Here is an 18,058-nt window from a genome sequence, read left to right as displayed (position 1 = left end):
AAACCCTAACATAATGTTATTATATGTCTCCATTATTTTAGATATAGTATCTCTGTGGATAATCTTTATTTATTTATTTTTTTAAAAAGGGGGGTCAATGATTGTAGGACTTAATTTAGAATTTAACAAATTAATTGTAATGTTCTTTTGCAGTGGCTGTATTGTAACTGCACATTAATAAAACTAGACAATTTCTGAAGAAATTTAGATGGGGCCTGCCTCTGGCTAACCCAGCCAAAGAAGCTTTGGCTGGGTTAGGCTCTGTTTGTGTCAGGTGTGAGGGTGGAACCTTAAAGAGCATGTTGGCTACCATTATCTCACTCCATTCAAAATGTTAATTTAGCCTTATAAGTGAATTTCAGCCTAAATGCTAATATTAGCTTAAATACGATTGTTAGCATTTTGGCTAACACGAGCATGTTGGCTAACATTATCTCAATCCATTCAATATGTTAATTTAGCCTTATAAGTAAATATTAATTTAGCCTCATAAGTCAATTTTAGGCTAAATGCTAACATTAGCTTAAATGCTAACATTAGCATGTGGGCTAACACTAGCATGTTGGCAAACATTAACTCACTCTATTCAAAATGTTTATTTAGCCGTGTAATTGAAAACTAACCTAAATGCTAATGTTAGCTTAAATGCTAATGTTAGTATTTTGGCTAACAGTAGCATGTTGGCTAACTTTGTCTTACTCCATTCAATACGTTAATTTGGCATTATAAGTGAACATTTGAACAATGCTAACATTAGCATGTGAGCTATCACTAGCATGTTGGCTAACATTAACTTAGTCCATCTATATTGCTTACAACAGGCTATATGCAAAGGTCTATGAAATTTCCCTTTAATATTAATCACTGTTGTCTAGGAGTTGGAACAGCAGTACATGCTGTGTAAGTACCTAACACAAAATGGCCGCCATGTAGTTGCCTCCTATGAAGATGGACAAACAGTTAGGGGTAGGCTCAGGTTTAGGCCATAGACATGAATGAAAATGAATAGAAGTCAATGCAAAGTCCTCAAAAAGATTTTTAAACATGAATGTGTGTGTGTCCAAGTGTGAGACAGGAAGAGAAGAGAGGCAGAAAGAAAACAGACAGACATATACATTGGAAGATATAAACAGAACATTGAGGAACAGTGAATCAGCAAATAAGCAATGTCAGTGTAACCAAACACCTGCTGTTTCTCACTAAGCAGCACAACACTGTGTCTCATCCTGGCCTGACTTTTTAACATGGTGGCACATACTCCCGAACTACTGCTCATAACTCGGAAACCGTAGATGGTATTTAAAGAAAAATGTAACCATGGGCGACAGCCGTCCCTCGTCCCCGATCATGGAGATTTTCATAGCTCTGCTTCCTTCACAGTATAAGGTAGGATGATGGAAAGAAATGTTGTCAGTCATAGATTTCTCCTCAAACATCACTGAAAATATATGGGAAAAGGCCTGTGGAATTCTTTGACTCCTGGCAAAAGAAAGGCGTTTGACGGAAACCTAGAGCAATTACAAAGAGGTTAGGTTAAAGCGGTGGCCCATCCCTACAAACTGACCAAAGATAGTAACTTTAGAGCTAAATTTGTGGCCGTGAGAGCGAGTTAAAAATAATTTTCCCTGGAAAGAATTCCCCAGCTTCCTACACACTAGTAACTGCAATCTGCACTGTAGGAGTGGGATTTTCTCGCAAACTTTGTGAAGTCTAAATTTAGAGAAACTGTAGCAGTTATCAACAAACCGTTTACATTTCTGAAAAGATGGCGGATTGCTCAACAAACTGAAAGTTAAACTGTGTTTCTACAGGTCCTTCTCAAAATATTAGCATATTGTGATAAAGTTCATTATTTTCCATAATGTCATGATGAAAATTTAACATTCATATATTTTAGATTCATTGCACACTAACTGAAATATTTCAGGTGTTTTATTGTCTTAATACAGATGATTTTGGCATACAGCTCATGAAAACCCAAAATTTCCATCTCACAAAATTAGCATATCATTAAAAGGGTCTCTAAACGAGCTATGAACCTAATCATCTGAATCAACGAGTTAACTCTAAACACCTGCAAAAGATTTCTGAGGCCTTTAAAACTCCCAGCCTGGTTCATCACTCAAAACCCCAATCATGGGTAAGACTGCCGACCTGACTGCTGTCCAGAAAGCCACTATTGACACCCTCAAGCAAGAGGGTAAGACACAGAAAGACATTTCTGAACGAATAGGCTGTTCCCAGAGTGCTGTATCAAGGCACCTAAGTGGGAAGTTTGTGGGAAGGAAAAAGTGTGGCAGAAAACGCTGCACAACGAGAAGAGGTGACCGGACCCTGAGGAAGATTGCGGAGAAGGGCCGATTCCAGACCTTGGGGGACCTGCGGAAGCAGTGGACTGAGTCTGGAGTAGAAACATCCAGAGCCACCGTGCACAGGCGTGTGCAGGAAATGGGCTACAGGTGCCGCATTCCCCAGGTCAAGCCACTTTTGAACCAGAAACAGCGGCAGAAGCGCCTGACCTGGGCTACAGAGAAGCAGCACTGGACTGTTGCTCAGTGGTCCAAAGTACTTTTTTCGGATGAAAGCAAATTCTGCATGTCATTCGGAAATCAAGGTGCCAGAGTCTGGAGGAAGACTGGGGAGAAGGAAATACCAAAATGCCAGAAGTCCAGTGTCAAGTACCCACAGTCAGTGATGGTCTGGGGTGCCGTGTCAGCTGCTGGTGTTGATCCACTGTGTTTATCAAGGGCAGGGTCAATGCAGCTAGCTATCAGGAGATTTTGGAGCACTTCATGCTTCCATCTGCTGAAAAGCTTTATGGAGATGAAGATTTCATTTTTCAGCACGACCTGGCACCTGCTCACAGTGCCAAAACCACTGGTAAATGGTTTACTGACCATGGTATCACTGTGCTCAATTGGCCTGCCAACTCCCCTGACCTGAACCCCATAGAGAATCTGTGGGATATTGTGAAGAGAACGTTGAGAGACTCAAGACCCAACACTCTGGATGAGCTAAAGGCTGCTATCGAAGCATCCTGGGCCTCCATAAGACCTCAGCAGTGCCACAGGCTGATTGCCTCCATGCCACGCCGCATTGAAGCAGTCATTTCTGCAAAAGGATTGAGTGCATAACTGTACATGATTATTTGAAGGTTGAAGTTTTTTGTATTAAAAACACTTTTCTTTTATTGGTCGGATGAAATATGCTAATTTTGTGAGATAGGAATTTCGGGTTTTCATGAGCTGTATGCCAAAATCATCCGTATTAAGACAATAAAAGACCTGAAATATTTCAGTTAGTGTGCATTGAATCTAAAATATATGAATGTTAAATTTTCATCATGACATTATGGAAAATAATGAACTTTATCACAATCTGCTAATATTTTGAGAAGGACCTGTAGGTGAAAGCAGAGTAGTGGTAACAGTTTGGCCGCCGGCCTGTAAGGGGCAGTATATCAGCTCACTGCAGGCGTTGTTAGAGCCCTTTTCCTTCAAGATGTCGGTGTTCGGGCCAGTGGTGAAAATCCATCCCGTGGTCCTCGCTTCGATTAGTGACTCTTACGAGCGAAGAAATGAGGGGGCGAGCCGGGTCATCGGGACCCTTTTGGGTAAGTAAAACCCTGGCATAAACGTCATCTCTCTTGCGGGGTGACATCGTGACAAAGAGGATGGATATGCTTTGTGTAGCATTAGCTCAGGTGCTAACACATGTTGGCTCAGTTCAGTCTAATTCAAACACATCTGGCGCATCAGCAGAACGAGATTCACCTTTGAATAAAATCGGTTTTGACTGGTTTCTAACGTCTGTCTCTGGTAGGCACCATTGACAAACACTCTATCGAGGTGACCAACTGCTTCTCCGTCCCTCACAACGAGTCTGAGGATGAGGTAAGCTGGTAAACACACCCAGAAACAGTCAACCTGAATAAACAATGAGGGATTAGGAACCGAACTTCTGCTTATGGGCATTACTACTCCAGTATTTTATTTGACATTCTGTCCACTGTGGTTCTTACAGTTTTAGAAGAGTTGTATGCAGGCATGAGCTTGACTGTATTGTGGTATTTACACGGAAATTCTTTCATTTAAAAATTTTCCCACTTCTCAAGAAAAATGTAACATTAATTGTGCAGTGTTCTGATTTTTAAACAGATTTCTGCAAAAATATAGAATGAACACCTGCTAAATCTATTAGTAGTTCTAAGTGTTTATTGAGCAGAATATTATACATATTGTTATTTTGCTCTATAGTGTATTCAAAGAATAACGAGCAGAATAATTAAACTTTATGCTTGGACAGCCGGCAGTGAGTTGCTTTAAAGATATGCTGCTTCTAGCCCCCCAGCTGTAGTTTTAAAACAGCATCACTGCTGGACAGCTGGCTGAAAGAAGGGACCATAACTTTTCCCTTTATTTAAAAAAAAAAGACCAGTTTGGCTGTTAAGAAATAATTCTGGACCCAAAAACCCCAGATGGTCATGGTGTGGACGCTAAAGGAGCGCTACCCATCTCTGTTAAGAAGCTAACCGCAGGTGAGCTACTGGAGCAGATAGCATGACCATTTAACCTGCTTATATTAGCTGGGCTTCTTTCTGCAGAGTAGAACAGCGCATATGTGTAATACACCGCCTGGCCAAAAATAAAGGTCACACACTAATATTTCGTTGGACTGCTTTTAGCTTTGATTACGACATACATTCATTGTGGCATTGTTTCGATAAGCTTCTGCAATGTCACAAGATTTATTTCCACCCAGTGTTGCGTTAATTTGTCACCAAGATCTTGCATTAATGATGGTAGAGTCTGACCGCTGCGCAAAGCCTTCTCCTGCACATCCCAAAGATTCTCAATGGGGTTAAGGTCTGGACTCTGTGGTGGCCAATCTATGTGTGAGAATGATGTCTCATGCTCCCTGAACCACTCTTTCACAATTTGAGCCTGATGAATCCTGGCATTGTCATATTGGACTATGCCCGTGCCATCAGGGAAGAAAAAATCCATTGATAATAACCTGGTCATTCAGTATATTCAGGTTGCCAGCTGACCTCATTCTTTGAACACATACTGTTGCTGAACCCAGACCTGACCAACTGCAGCAACCCCAGATCATAGCACTGCCCTCACAGGCTTGTAAAGTAGGCACTAGGCATGATGGGTGCATCACTTCATCTGCCTCTCTTCTTACCCGGATGCCGCCATCACTCTGGAACAGGGTCAATCTGGACACATCAGACCATATGACCTTCTTCCATTGCTCCAGAGTCCAATCTTTATGCTCCCTAGCAAATTGAAGCCCTTTTTCTCGGTTAGCTTCACTGATTAATGCTTTTCTTAGGGCTACACAGCTGTTCAGTCTCAATCCCTTGAGTTCCCTTCGCATTTTGCGTGTGGAAATGCTCTTACTTTCACTATTAAACATAGCCCGGAGTTCTACTGTTGTTTTTGTTCGATTTGATTTCACCAAACGTTTAAGTGATCGCCGATCACAATCATTCAGGATTGTTTTCCGGCCACATTTCTTCCTCGAAGACGATGGGTCCCCACTCTTCTTCCAGTTTTTAATAATGCGTTGGACAGTTCTTAACACAATTTTGGTGATTTCTGCGATCTCCTTAGATGTTTTCTCTGCTTGATGCATGCCAATGATTTGACCCTTCTGAAACAGACAGACATCTTTTCCACGACCAGGGGACGTGTCTTTCGACATGGTTGTTTTAAGAAATGAGCAACCAACTTATTGCACCAGTTGGGGTTAAATAACTTGTTGCCAGCTGAAACATAATCACCCACGCAGTAATTATCCAAATGGAGGCTCGTACCTGTTTGCTTAGTTAAATCCAGGTGGCAACTTTTGTTTTGGCCAGGCAGTGTACAATACTCAGTAGGCACTTAAAAACTATTATGAAGTCTGTGATTCAAAATGCTAATAAGGTTCAGCAGACACCATTCATATAATTGCAATAATCAGTATCTAGTATTTTAGCAGCAGTACTTTTGAATAAAAATAAATGCCTGTATTTGAGTTTTAGATAGTTGTTAATACTGTGATATAGTGAAAGCAGCCTATGTCTGATTGACTTGTAACAGTTCTTTTATTCAGCTGAAAGTGGACGTCTGCTACTGCGGAATATCCTTAAACCAATAAAAACAAGAGTTTATTCTGCTTTTTTTTTTTTTTTATAGGATTTTTTTAAATTTTTTTTATCAAAGTGAACATTGTAGTTAAATTATAGAACAAAAAACTACAATTACTTTCAATTTTTTCAAAGACAAAATTTTCCTTGGACTAGAAAAAAAACCTGTGATTACGGATCAAATCAGATGATTTTAATCATGCAGGTACTTGAAAACATTTACAATGCTACGTGTTGACTGTCTTCGTATCTTCGTGTTTGTGAGATCAGAACATTGTGCTCAGACCATGTCACTTAACAGTTTTGGAATAAAGGTACATAACAACTGTGATACTCTGTAAATTAGTTTTACATTGTCAGGAGGGATTCTGTTAACTGCCACTCCCAAGAAGTAATGAGAAGATGTTTTTGAGGGGATGGTGCAGACTTTTATGTATCAACCAATTTCAGAAACTGGTGCAAAATCCACAAAATATATTTTTTGGAATGGACCAACACAAAGTAGCTCATAATAGGGAAGCTGACAAAAAAAAAAAAAATTGAAAAATGTGGTTTGCTGCTGTATTCAGCCCCTTTATCATTATACCATCAAATACAATTCAGCACAATCAATTGTACTTTTAAAATGCTTTGTTTTTAAAACATTCATTTGACGAAATAAATGTAGATCTGAAGAGAATGCGATGCAAGGTGGCTGATGCTGCAGGATGGTAAAAACAATAAAGGTCCAAACCTTTTAAATGTTTTTGTGATGCAGCTTTAGTGTTGATTTGCTTTCATATTGTCAGTGTGGCCTTGTTTTATTTTTTCCTTCCTTTTTATGTATGTATGCTCTGCCTTTAGCAATCTTACAAACTCTGTCATGAACAGTTGAGTTGTTCCTTTGCTGCATGTTTTTAGTCATCTCTCAGCCAAGCTAGGAAGTGTTTGCATTGCTTTTTTTTTTTTTTGTGAATTGCAAGTAGGTCTGCACAATATATCGCCAATATATTGTCATCGCATATCAATGTGTGCAATATTCATATAGCAAAGGAGTGTTTGGAGTGCAATAATTGTTAGTTAATGTATTCAAAGTGTTGTGAACCTGCATGTTTCACGCTAATGTAATATTTAGCCAGTTGGACAGAGTCTCAGGGCAGTAGATGCTCACACCAGACACTAATGACATTGGCCAAAACGCTAAAGGTCACAGAGTGATGGAAGCACACATGAGAATGAGAGGAAAGAAACAAATAGCCATATACCACAACTGATATGGTCATTACAATATTTACCAATATTATCACCATCACACGATTTTCTAATATCTTGCAGGTCTAATTGCAAAATAGCAGTCAGTCAGTCAGTCATTTTCTACCGCTTATTCCATAGTGGGTCGCGGGGGAGCTGGTGCCTATCTCCAGCAGTCTATGGGCGAGAGGCAGGGTACACCCTGCAAAATAGCAATTAAGTAAAAAAAAAAAACCCGTTCTACTTTTCGGTACATGTGCAGATGAACCTTTCCCTCCTTTAAAGTCTGAAACCTTCTTAAAATGTTTTCTGTATCAGAAGCAAGCAGAGCTGCAGCACACTTTCATGTTCACATAAACAGCAGGACCTTGTTCTGCTGTTTGATCTGGAGTGAGTGATGGAAAGTCCAGATGTGTAGTCTGAGCTCGGATGCTCTCAACCAGCATGCAATAGCAGTGGTTTTCTAAACTCCTGTCGGTGTCTGCAGGTCGCTGTGGACATGGAGTTTGCTAAGAACATGTATGAGCTTCACAAGAGGGTTTCACCCACCGAGGTCATCATCGGATGGTGAGTCAGCTATGCTAAGTGCTTGTTTTAGAGTTGAAATTAAAGTGGAAAAGGTTCTACACCAGATTGACTTCTCTCCTCATAGGTATGCCACAGGCTTTGATATCACTGAACACTCCGTGCTTATCCACGAGTACTACAGCCGCGAGGCCTCCAACCCCATCCACCTGACTGTGGACACGGCGCTGCAAAGCGGCAAAATGAACATCCGCGCCTACGTCAGGTGAGCTCATCCGCCCGTATGGAACTGTGTGTAGCTTCAAGCTGAACATGACCTTCTGGATGTGTTTGTGTGTCTCCTTCAGTGCCCAGATGGGTGTGCCGGGAAAGACGGTTGGTGTTATGTTCACCCCACTGACAGTCAAGTACATCTACTATGACACTGAGAGAATAGGCGGTAAGAGTCCACTCATCATAGGCATTGATGTTGTTTTCATTTCTGGCTTTGACCGATGTGTTTAATTTGTATCTGTAGAGGTTTATTTTCTGACGTGGCCTTTATGTCCTTTTATTAATTTAGAAAAAAATGTTTGGATGTGTGTTTAGGATCGTGATCCTGTTTGAACAACTAGATGTATCAAAGGTTCATCTGACCCAAATGGTCATTCTGAGATGAATGGAATTTGTTCAGGAACAAACCCAGACCCTCCAGGGCCAAAGCCCACCAAGAACTGCAAGCTAATAAACACAATTTTCTATCATTATGAATTAATCAGGGTTTTGACCAAGAATGAATATGGAGAAAGGTTTTAAGTTCACATGAGACAAAGATTTGTTATTTGGAGTTGATAACATAAAACAAGTATTTGGAAGAGTCAATGGAGAACTTTTCAAACATAAGACTGGTCCACCAATTCTCAAGCACGGCGGTGGTAGCATCGTGCTCTGGGAATTAACTCCAAATTCTTAAAATTTTCCCCAATCAACAGCTGAGCGTTAGAAAGTTGAACACAAGTGTTCCAACAGGACATTGATCCCAAACACACGTCAACATTGACTTTGGAATGGCATTCTGGAAGCCAGGTCCAAGCCAACAATTTCAAACAAACCCTTAACACTTCTGTGTCCGTGTTGCAGTGGATCTTCTACAGAGAACTCGTGTGACTCCCAGTCGTACCAAGGGGCTGACCTCTGACCTGTCCCAAGTGGGGAGTGCTGCATCCAGGGTACAGGATATGCTGACCACAGTGCTGGCGTACATTGAGGATGTGCTGGTGGGTGGTAAAGCTTTGCTCTGGTCTGAAGAAAAATTGATAGATTTGAACCCTGACCATAATCTGGAAACTCTCAGTCTGGAAAGGTGACGGCGGATAACAGCGTGGGTCGCTTTTTAATGGACCTGGTCAACAAAGTGCCAACCATCTCGGCCGAAGACTTTGAGAACATGCTCAATTCTAACATCAACGTAAGTGCTCCTCAAAAATATCTAAACTGATTGTGTACATTTGACATGTTCAAAGCGGTTTATATACTTGCCATTTGCCTAGCTGAGGATTTTCTCATTGCATCACAAGAAAATCCCTGATGATTGTAGTATAAACAAGTAAATATTGTCTGTTTGCAGGACCTGTTGATGGTGACCTACCTGTCTAACCTGACCCAGGCACAGATTGCTCTAAATGAGAAGCTCGTGCTGGTCTGAGGAGATTTTTTTCAAGTCATATTTAATTTTTGATTTTGTTTTTTTCCCTTTCTTTTGGCTGAAATGAATAAAGTTTTTCAACAGTCATATAACAGATTTGATCTATCTATGTTATAGATATTTTCTTCAAAGGTGCTTCTTCTACATATAATGCAGCTGGTAACCTTTAAAGGAAGAGTGATAATTTTATGATTTATGGTCCCTAGAGTTGTTTATGGATTCAGATTTTCTGACTTGGATTTCACTTTTGTCATCGGTAACTATTCAATGTTTTCAGATTGTTTTTGGTGTGTAATAATTTTAACAATGACAGGACTGTTCTTTCAGATCAAGATTGCACATTGTTTGTTCCCTGTCACCATTATCTAAAACTTCTATCCATCCTTTCTTCCATCCATTTATTTCTCTCCCTATAAATCTACCCTAAGCCCTGTCCTTCACTCATCCCTCCTGTTATCCATCCATGTGTGTGTGCATTAATCTATATTATGCACCTTTTTGGCATTAATTTATCTTTTTTCAGGTTCCAAAACCAAAATCTAATAACTAGCAATATCTAAAACTCAAAATGAATGTTTCTATTATATTTAAATTGGCTGAAAAGGATTTGGAACTCTGGGAAGCTTAGTCTGGAAAAGTAGCCAATGGAACTGTGACATGGATGTGTGGAAACCTTGTATTAAATTAGAGAAACCTGGAATAAACCATCCAACTGAGTGTAAAGAGTTTTAAACATTTAAATACATTAGATATAAATATGAAGTGTGAATACCGTACTAGTGCACATTTTCCCTCAGGCTGTTTTGCATCCATTCAAAACTGGATCTGCCAGCTAACGGCCAAGTTAAAAATCTGTCAATCTGTTTACCATGGAGCATTTCAACTTGAACGTTTTTAACCTTACTAGTTTGAAACAGTGGAGAGAATTTTATTCTCATTGGAATCCTAAGCATTACCTTTTAAATAAATATCGTAATTATACTCTGGTTGAAGTACAAATATATTTTACATAAAAACAAACAACGGATGTGTCAAACCCTGATTTTTAATCTAAGCCAAGCAGGTATTTTCTACATAAATATACATTGACATCAGAAGCAGAGGTACATTTTAAAGCTGGGAATCCTGAGTTACAAGTCAAGCATAGTGCAAAGAGTGAGCATCAAAGTCAAATTTCAAAGCTCCATCCAGGAAGATCAGGGAATGAAGCTTGATGTTTGGTTTGTTTTGGTTAAAACTGGAGGACTCAGTCGTTTCTTTTCGTCACTTTTTTTTTTTTTATTTGCTTTGAGACTTCAGGATCTTCTCCATAGCAGCGTAGCTCTGCACCGCGGCGTCGTACACGGAGTCTCCGGTGGACTTGGCGATGGCCGCAGCCTGCTCCGGGTAGTACAGGGAGGCGCTCAGGGTCATTAAGCCCGCTGGGTAGATGACTTTCTTAATCCTCGATCCTCTGGCCAGAAAAAGCCCAATGACTCCGGCCAAACCGATGATTCCCGCCCTGGGGTAGAAGTCCTTGGGAGGGTTCTGCAGGTAGGCGTAAGTGTCGTTCCCGAACTGGACGACCCTCTGAACTTTGGGTTGAATTTTAGCGTAAGTTCCCTGACACCAAGCCGCGTACGGCTCAGCTAACTTCGTCACGGTGGCGACAGTCTCCTCCAGCTGACCCGCTTCTGGCTCCGCATGCCGGATATTCTGCGGCGGAGGAGGGGCGGTGTACAGGGACAGCTCCTCCAGGTTTACCGGAGATATGGCTTCTTTCTCTCCGTTACCGACACCATCAGCCGCAAACACGGTGAACGGCAGGAAACTAAAGGCTCCCGGCATGGTTCTACCTGTCACCTTCAACATGATCCCTGAGGTTCCATATGCACTGGCTACGGAGTCCGCTAAGGGACATGACGTACTGGGGCCGATTCTTTGAAAAAGCCGCGAAACAAATGTGGTAATCCGAAAACAATTTAACTGCAGAGATGGTTATAAATACCTTCTTTAAATAGGCTTTATGCAAAACCCATTTCCCTCTAACACATTACCTTTATTTGACTAAGTTTATAGTATAAGTTTAGTTATTTTCAATTTTACACTGCAAAATATGTGAACATAACAAAAATATAATGATGAGGCTTGCGTTATTTTTTTACAAGAGCACAAAACTAGTTTTATTTAATGATAAAATGGTCTTTCTAAGCTAACTACATACGTAAAACAATATTAAAACAATAGGTAGCTATTTTCGTTATTGGCACTGTGACTAAATTAAGCATAAATATTTTGAGTACATACTTTTTAACAATTTAGCTTTTAAACATAAACCTTATAGTTGTATGATCACCTGGCTGGTTTTAACTCAGGCATACATTTTTCCCCTTTTCCGGTCAACGTCTTTGGTTACCATGTCAGCCAGAAAGTCTATTAGTCTCCATGGTGACAGAAAACGTCAACAGCTACGGTTCGAATTCGTGTTAGCATGCTAACTATAGTACTTTTTACTTCGCAACGCTAGATTTATGTTTATCGATAGGTTATAATCACTGGTAGTTAGATACACAGGCGTATTGTTTGTAGCAGCTGCAGTTTCGAGCCAATTTCTTCTTTTATTTATTGTTATGGAATGTCTCGGAGGATCATCTGGACAAGACTTACAGGCTCTGTCTGCGCTGCTGTCTTCTCAGCTGGAGGAAGAGGAGGATGAAGACTGTAATGTAAGATTTACCCTCAGACACAAATAGAGAGTACATGTTCATTTAAAATAAATCGGTTTTTTTCCCCCCCGTTTAATCACTTAATAAATTGGGTTTATTACAGCAGAATGCAACAGGCTGTGCACAGCTTGGTCCAGGACATATTGGACCCCCACCCAAAAAAGATAAAGAAGGTATATTGACCTGTTTAACTCCATTAAATTTATTCTTAAGAACATTTTAAAAGCACAAACTGACTGAATGTGTTTCATCTGATTTAGTGTCTAGTGCCTACATAAAAACAACCAGTAAAGATATCTGGAGTGAGGAGGAGGTGGTTGAAGGCTCCCAGTATGATGATCTGGCTGACCCGCGACCACAACCTGAGTAAGACTGAGGAGAAAAAACTTTTAGTGGTGGTTCCTTCAATTCAGTTAAAACATTAGACCAAAAAGGGGCTGGCTGCAAGAAAGTCATGGGTTTTAATCCTGCCCTGGGCTGTTCTCCCTGTGCGTATGTAGGTTCTCACCGGGTACTCTGGCTTCGACCCACAGTCCAAAAAAGATGACTGTTCGGTTCGTTGGTTAATCTAAAATTGCTATTTGATGTGAGTGTGTGTCACTGTGTTGCCGTAATGATGAACTGGCAACCTATTGCTCAATGACCGCTGGAAATAAGCACCACCCCCCTGCTATGCAAAAGCATGATCTCACACTGAAATATTATGAAATCTTCACTTTTATTTTAGTACATCTATTAGGTTGCCAAAAAATCCATTATGAAGAATTAATTGTTTTTCACAAAATCCCCACTGCCACACGTTGGCTCCCCTAACTCTTATCCCTTTTAAATAAATGTCTGATTACACTTATCAGAGTTTCCAGGAACATCTAATTGGTTATCCATTAATTTATGTTTTTCTGGGGTGTATAACATGATGCAGAAAAACATTTATTTTACCCAATAGCCACTTGGCTGGTTTAGGACTCGTATTTGTCCTGCCACCACACACCACGTGCCAAGCGTTTGTTTGGTAGGGATGCAAGGAAAAAAAGTATTTTCTGTCCTACCTTTAAAAGAGCAAACATGTGGAGTTTGCTGGGACTTTAACTGGAACCGTGTGCTTGGTCAGATGAGACTGAGGTTTGGTATTTTCTGCAACAAATACTGAACATAATTCTGAAATAAAGGATGAAGTGTAGAAAAGCACCTCATGCTCACTGTTAAGTATGGTGGAGGATCTGTGATGCTGTGGGCATGTTTTTACTTCAAAAGGCTCTAGGGACCGTCTGCAACAGAGTTGAATGCCTCAGCAGCTGTGCATTTGCTGATTTTGTTAAAAACAATGTGTATTTGTTCTTAATATGATTTTTATGTCACTGAATAAACATACTCAAATTAAAGTTTAGATTTTTCATAATGTTTCAGCTTGAGATTATTTTACAGCAATAAAAGTCAAGTTCATTTAAAGGCTTTTTACACATCCCCTTACCAGGAAAGCAAGAAAGTGATTATGTGGAATTTTAATGTGTTTTCTTATATGACTTTGTGCAGGTATGAAATTATCTTGAAGCAAAATGTGGGAACACAGGATTTGTTCCTGGGCTTAAGCCGGAAGGATCCATCTTCAATGTGCTGTGAAGCCATGCTGGTAATTTATGAAGCATTAAGCGAGTTGTTCACTTAACTTAAAGTATTTTTTAACATTGGAAAACACACACAAACCTTTGGAAAAAGGAAAAGGCAGATGCAAAATCACGTGCAATTTAAATTGACTGAAAGTTGGTTTAAAATGTTAAAATGCTAGGCATAAGGAGCTACATTATATTATGAAAACGTGACATTGTGATTTTATTGTACAAAAGTGTGATGACAAAATCGGTTGCGATTAACCCACACTTTCCTCACTATTCTCTTTTATTCCATCAACGCCATGTCCCCAAGCACTGTTACTGGGCTTAAGGACCTGGGTCACTAAGATCAATATCAGTAGGAGACCTAAAGGATGGTGAACGTCTGAAATGTAAATCCTCCCAAAACTTCCATCCAAACGGTCCTTTCTGAATGACTTAAGTGCCAACATTAATATAGGGATAACAACTGCGATTCAGTATATTGTGCACCTCTACTAGGTACAAAAATCCTACTCAGTTTGGAAAAGTTTGGAATATGATTTAAGTTTTTTCCTGGGTCTGGATAAGTATTGACAAAGAAAGTAAGAGTATAGAAAAATATTTGTATTTCCAGAATTGTCCATCCTTCAGTCCTTCCTTCTTCGTGTCATTTCTTACTTTTATTCCTTTGTCCTTCCTTTATTTTACTGCTTGCGCTCCTCCTTCTTTTCCTCTTTGTCTTTTCATCATTCCTTGTCCTCCTTTTGTTCTACCTCTTTTTCTTCATCTTTTCTTTTCCTGCCTATCACTTCACTCCTTTCTCTGGATTTGTAGATTTTATATTTCTGCCTGCTGTAGAAATATGTGTCAAAAATTCATGCCGAACTTTTATATCTTAAAATTAATATAAAGGATAGAGAACTATGGAAAGTTTAGAAAAGTCTGGAATCCTTACATTAAAAAAATTGAAGGAAACGTATGTAGCTGTTATTGAACACAGATGAAAACTGGAACTATTTAGGATATTGGAACAATAATGAATGAATTAAAGTCTTTGGTTTTCTAGGGCTTAAAGCTAGTGATGTGTAATTCTGGTATTACCGTGAAGTTGTAATAAAGTGACGTAAAGGTATGGAAATGTAGGAAAGTCTTTAAATAGCTTAATTTATAAAAGATGTTGAAATTGTTTTCCTGCCCTTAGGTGAAAATAAAACTACCCGGCACAAAGGCAACAGATGTTTTCTTGGATACAAAAGAGAAGTTCCTGGATCTGCGGACACCAAAGTAGTAAGAGATGCTTTAAAAATGTTGTCTTTCATTTTTGATCTCGCAATGAGAAGCAGTTCAGAACGAGAGCTCGTCTCTTCAGACATTTTACTGTAATCAGTGTTTCACATCATGACCTGAGCTTTGATTGCAAATTCAGTCAGCTCTTAACATCCTCCTCAATCAGTTAACATCTCTCCCACCCGCTCTTTGTCTCTTTTACCTGTCTCTTCTTACTTTTTTTTTTAGTAAACTGGGCCTCCATCTACCCCATCCCATCCAGAGTCAAGAAGGCAAGGCTCAGTTCTTTAGCGACAGGCAGGAACTAGAGGTGACGCTACTGATGAAGAGACCCATGGACTTTATCAACATGCAGTAAAAGGAGGATAAAATAAGTCATTTCATCTTTTAAAAAAGCAAACATATTGGTGGGAAAATAAGATGCCTGTTTAGTGTCTGAAAACAATGATGAAAGTAATTCCAATGCGTTTCTGTAAATTTTAATTAAACCCAGGCTTTTTGTTCATATGCAATCTTTGACTTCATGAGGAAAACTTCTAATAAATGTTTTATGTGCTTCAATACTTTAAAACTTGTTTTGACAACCTTTCTAAAATGCTATGTTTTTTATTTTGGTGACCTACATTTGGACATTTTTCTCATAATTTAAAAGGATGCACTGCTATAGTACTGGTCAATTTGCCCAAAATGTGTTAAAAACCTTTTGTTATAAACTCACAGAATTGTATTCCCATCAAAGCATCTTTTGTATTTCAGATGCAACTGTAGAAATGGTACAAAACATAAAAAAGTAAGACCACTTTTTAATTTGTTATCGATTTGTTAGATTATACTGATTTATTCTTTTGGGCAAAGTGTCCATTTTATAGTTGAATGATTAAGAAGCCGGATCTGATTGGCTTGAATTTATTGGCTTGGAAGATCAACTTTCAAGTCTTGCCATAGTTTCTCAATGCATATAGATCTGGACTTTGGGCCATTTTAACACATAAATATGCTTTGATCTAAACCATTTCATTGTAGCTCTTGCTGTATATTTCGGTTTATTCTGCTGGAACGTGAACTTCCTCCCCAGTCTCAACTCTTTTGCAGCCTCTAACCTTTTTTCAGGACTGCCCAGTATTTAGCTTCATCCATTTTTCCATTAACTCTGACCAGCTTCCCTGTCAGTGCTGAACAAAACAATCCCCACAGCATTTTGCTGCCACACCTGTTTTACCGTGGGATGTTGTCTTCAGGTTGATATGCAGTGTTAGTCTTCCTCTAAAATAGCGCTTTGAATGTAGGTCAAAAGGTTCAACTTTATGTTCACCTTATTGCAATTTAAATCTTTTCCACCTTACAACAAAAACTTTTCATTGCATAAATTATAATATTTCTGGTGTAAAAACATGATAATATATTGTGCAACAATAAAAAATATATCTTGATGTCATGTTCATATATTGTACAGACCTAAAACAGGTAATGTTAAAGAAGTGGACTTTTCACATAACAGAATATAGCTCTTTTTTCCTTTTGCTGATGTAAGTAATTATTTATATATTACCTCTCAAGATGTAAATTACAAAGTGCTGTAGATAAAAACCCTAAAACATCAGTAATCATTGAATATAAATAATTAGGTAAAGGCAACAAAACAGGTTTGTAGTTGCTTTTTTACCAAAAAATGAGTTCATAGTTCTTAAACTTAATGGGAGAGTTCCAGAGTCCCGATGTTCTTGTTGTAAAAGCCCTTTAGTTTTCAGTCTCATACATGGCACTACTAGCAGGCCCTGATCACAGAACCTCTTGGATGTGCTGCGGATGTGCATAGATGTAAACATTCAGGCATGGATGCTCAAAGAAGGCTTTTTACAAGACGGATTCACGGATATACACATTTCTATTTAATCCTAGTTATTGTAAAGTCAGCTTCAGTTTATAATGCCACTTGGTAAAATATTTTCTACCCAAGGTAACCCAGTCAACTGCAATAAGTCATTAATCTGTAGTTCTGTCAAACTAAGCAAGCATGTGGCAACAGTGGAGAGGAATGACTCCCTGTTAATACAATGATGTATGATGTTCCATCATACACCTGCTTCAACAAACCCACTGTCATCTGGACAAAGCCAGCAGCACTGTGAGGATCATGTTCTTTGATTTCTCCAGTGCATTTAATACAATCCAACCTGATTTGCTTTGTCAGAAACTCCAGAAGACTCAGCTGGAGGCCTCAACAATCTCCTGGATCAAAGACTACCTGACAAACGGACCACAATTTGTGAGACTGAAGGGTTGTGAGTCTAACCAGGTAGTCAGCAGCACAGGAGCACCACAGGGGACTGTACTCTCACCATTCCTTTTCACTCTGTACACCTCAGACTTCCAGTACAAGACAGACTCCTGTCATCTGCAGAAATACTCGGATGATTCTGCAGTTGTGGGGTGGATTAGAGATGGACAAGAAGCTGAGTACAGGAAGGTGGTGGACCGCTTTGTGGCATGGTATGGAAACAATCATCTCATGTTGAACGTGACTAAAACAAAGGAGATGATTGTAGATTTTAAGAGAAACAGGAATAAGTCAAAAACTATTTCTATCATGGGAGAAGAAGTGGAGGTGGTGGAGGAGTATAAATACCTCGGTGTTCATCTGGACAACAGACTAGAGTGGAGATGCAACTGTGAAGCCATCTACAAGAAGGGACAGAGCAGACTGTACTTCTTGAGGAAGCTTAGGTCCTTTGGTGTTTGCAGCAAGATGCTGCATATCTTCTATAAGTCTGTTGTGGAAAGTGTGATCTCTTCTGCCATCATCTGCTGGGGAAGCAGCATCAGAGCCAGGGACTTAAAAAAGCTCAACAAGCTGATAAAAAAAGGCTGGCTCTGTTCTGGGGACTCCTCTGGAACC

The 18,058-nt window shown here is 39.5% G+C and overlaps 3 protein-coding genes across 4 annotated transcripts; 2 read left to right on the top strand and 1 right to left on the bottom strand.

Moving 5' to 3' along the window:
* Positions 1 to 3,452: 3,452 nt before the first annotated feature.
* eif3f (eukaryotic translation initiation factor 3, subunit F) lies at positions 3,453 to 9,667 on the top strand. Its single transcript, XM_047367618.1, has 8 exons — positions 3,453 to 3,613; positions 3,823 to 3,893; positions 7,857 to 7,936; positions 8,022 to 8,159; positions 8,242 to 8,333; positions 9,014 to 9,150; positions 9,228 to 9,341; positions 9,501 to 9,667. The coding sequence occupies exons 1-8, from the start codon at positions 3,502 to 3,504 to the stop codon at positions 9,576 to 9,578; spliced, it is 822 nt and encodes a 273-aa protein (XP_047223574.1). The 5' UTR covers positions 3,453 to 3,501; the 3' UTR covers positions 9,579 to 9,667.
* Positions 9,668 to 10,605: 938 nt separating this feature from the next.
* LOC124869649 (MICOS complex subunit MIC26-like) lies at positions 10,606 to 11,565 on the bottom strand. Its single transcript, XM_047367621.1, has one exon. It carries the CDS (start codon positions 11,427 to 11,429, stop codon positions 10,857 to 10,859), a length of 573 nt encoding a protein of 190 aa, XP_047223577.1. The 5' UTR covers positions 11,430 to 11,565; the 3' UTR covers positions 10,606 to 10,856.
* Positions 11,566 to 11,812: 247 nt separating this feature from the next.
* Positions 11,813 to 16,592, top strand: dnaaf6 (dynein axonemal assembly factor 6). Of its 2 annotated transcripts, none has more exons than XM_047367620.1 (6): positions 11,813 to 12,283; positions 12,390 to 12,456; positions 12,544 to 12,649; positions 13,817 to 13,913; positions 15,077 to 15,162; positions 15,391 to 16,592. In XM_047367620.1, the coding sequence occupies exons 1-6, from the start codon at positions 12,188 to 12,190 to the stop codon at positions 15,518 to 15,520; spliced, it is 582 nt and encodes a 193-aa protein (XP_047223576.1). In that variant the 5' UTR covers positions 11,813 to 12,187; the 3' UTR covers positions 15,521 to 16,592. The 2 variants fall into 2 exon arrangements, with proteins under 2 accessions (XP_047223576.1, XP_047223575.1); XM_047367619.1 differs by having other exon boundaries at positions 12,387 to 12,456.
* The last annotated feature ends 1,466 nt before the right edge of the window (positions 16,593 to 18,058 follow it).

This window comes from Girardinichthys multiradiatus, chromosome 6, assembly GCF_021462225.1.
Source record: "Girardinichthys multiradiatus isolate DD_20200921_A chromosome 6, DD_fGirMul_XY1, whole genome shotgun sequence".
Classification (NCBI taxonomy): domain Eukaryota; kingdom Metazoa; phylum Chordata; class Actinopteri; order Cyprinodontiformes; family Goodeidae; genus Girardinichthys; species Girardinichthys multiradiatus.
This window is presented reverse-complemented; position numbering and strand designations above follow the sequence as displayed.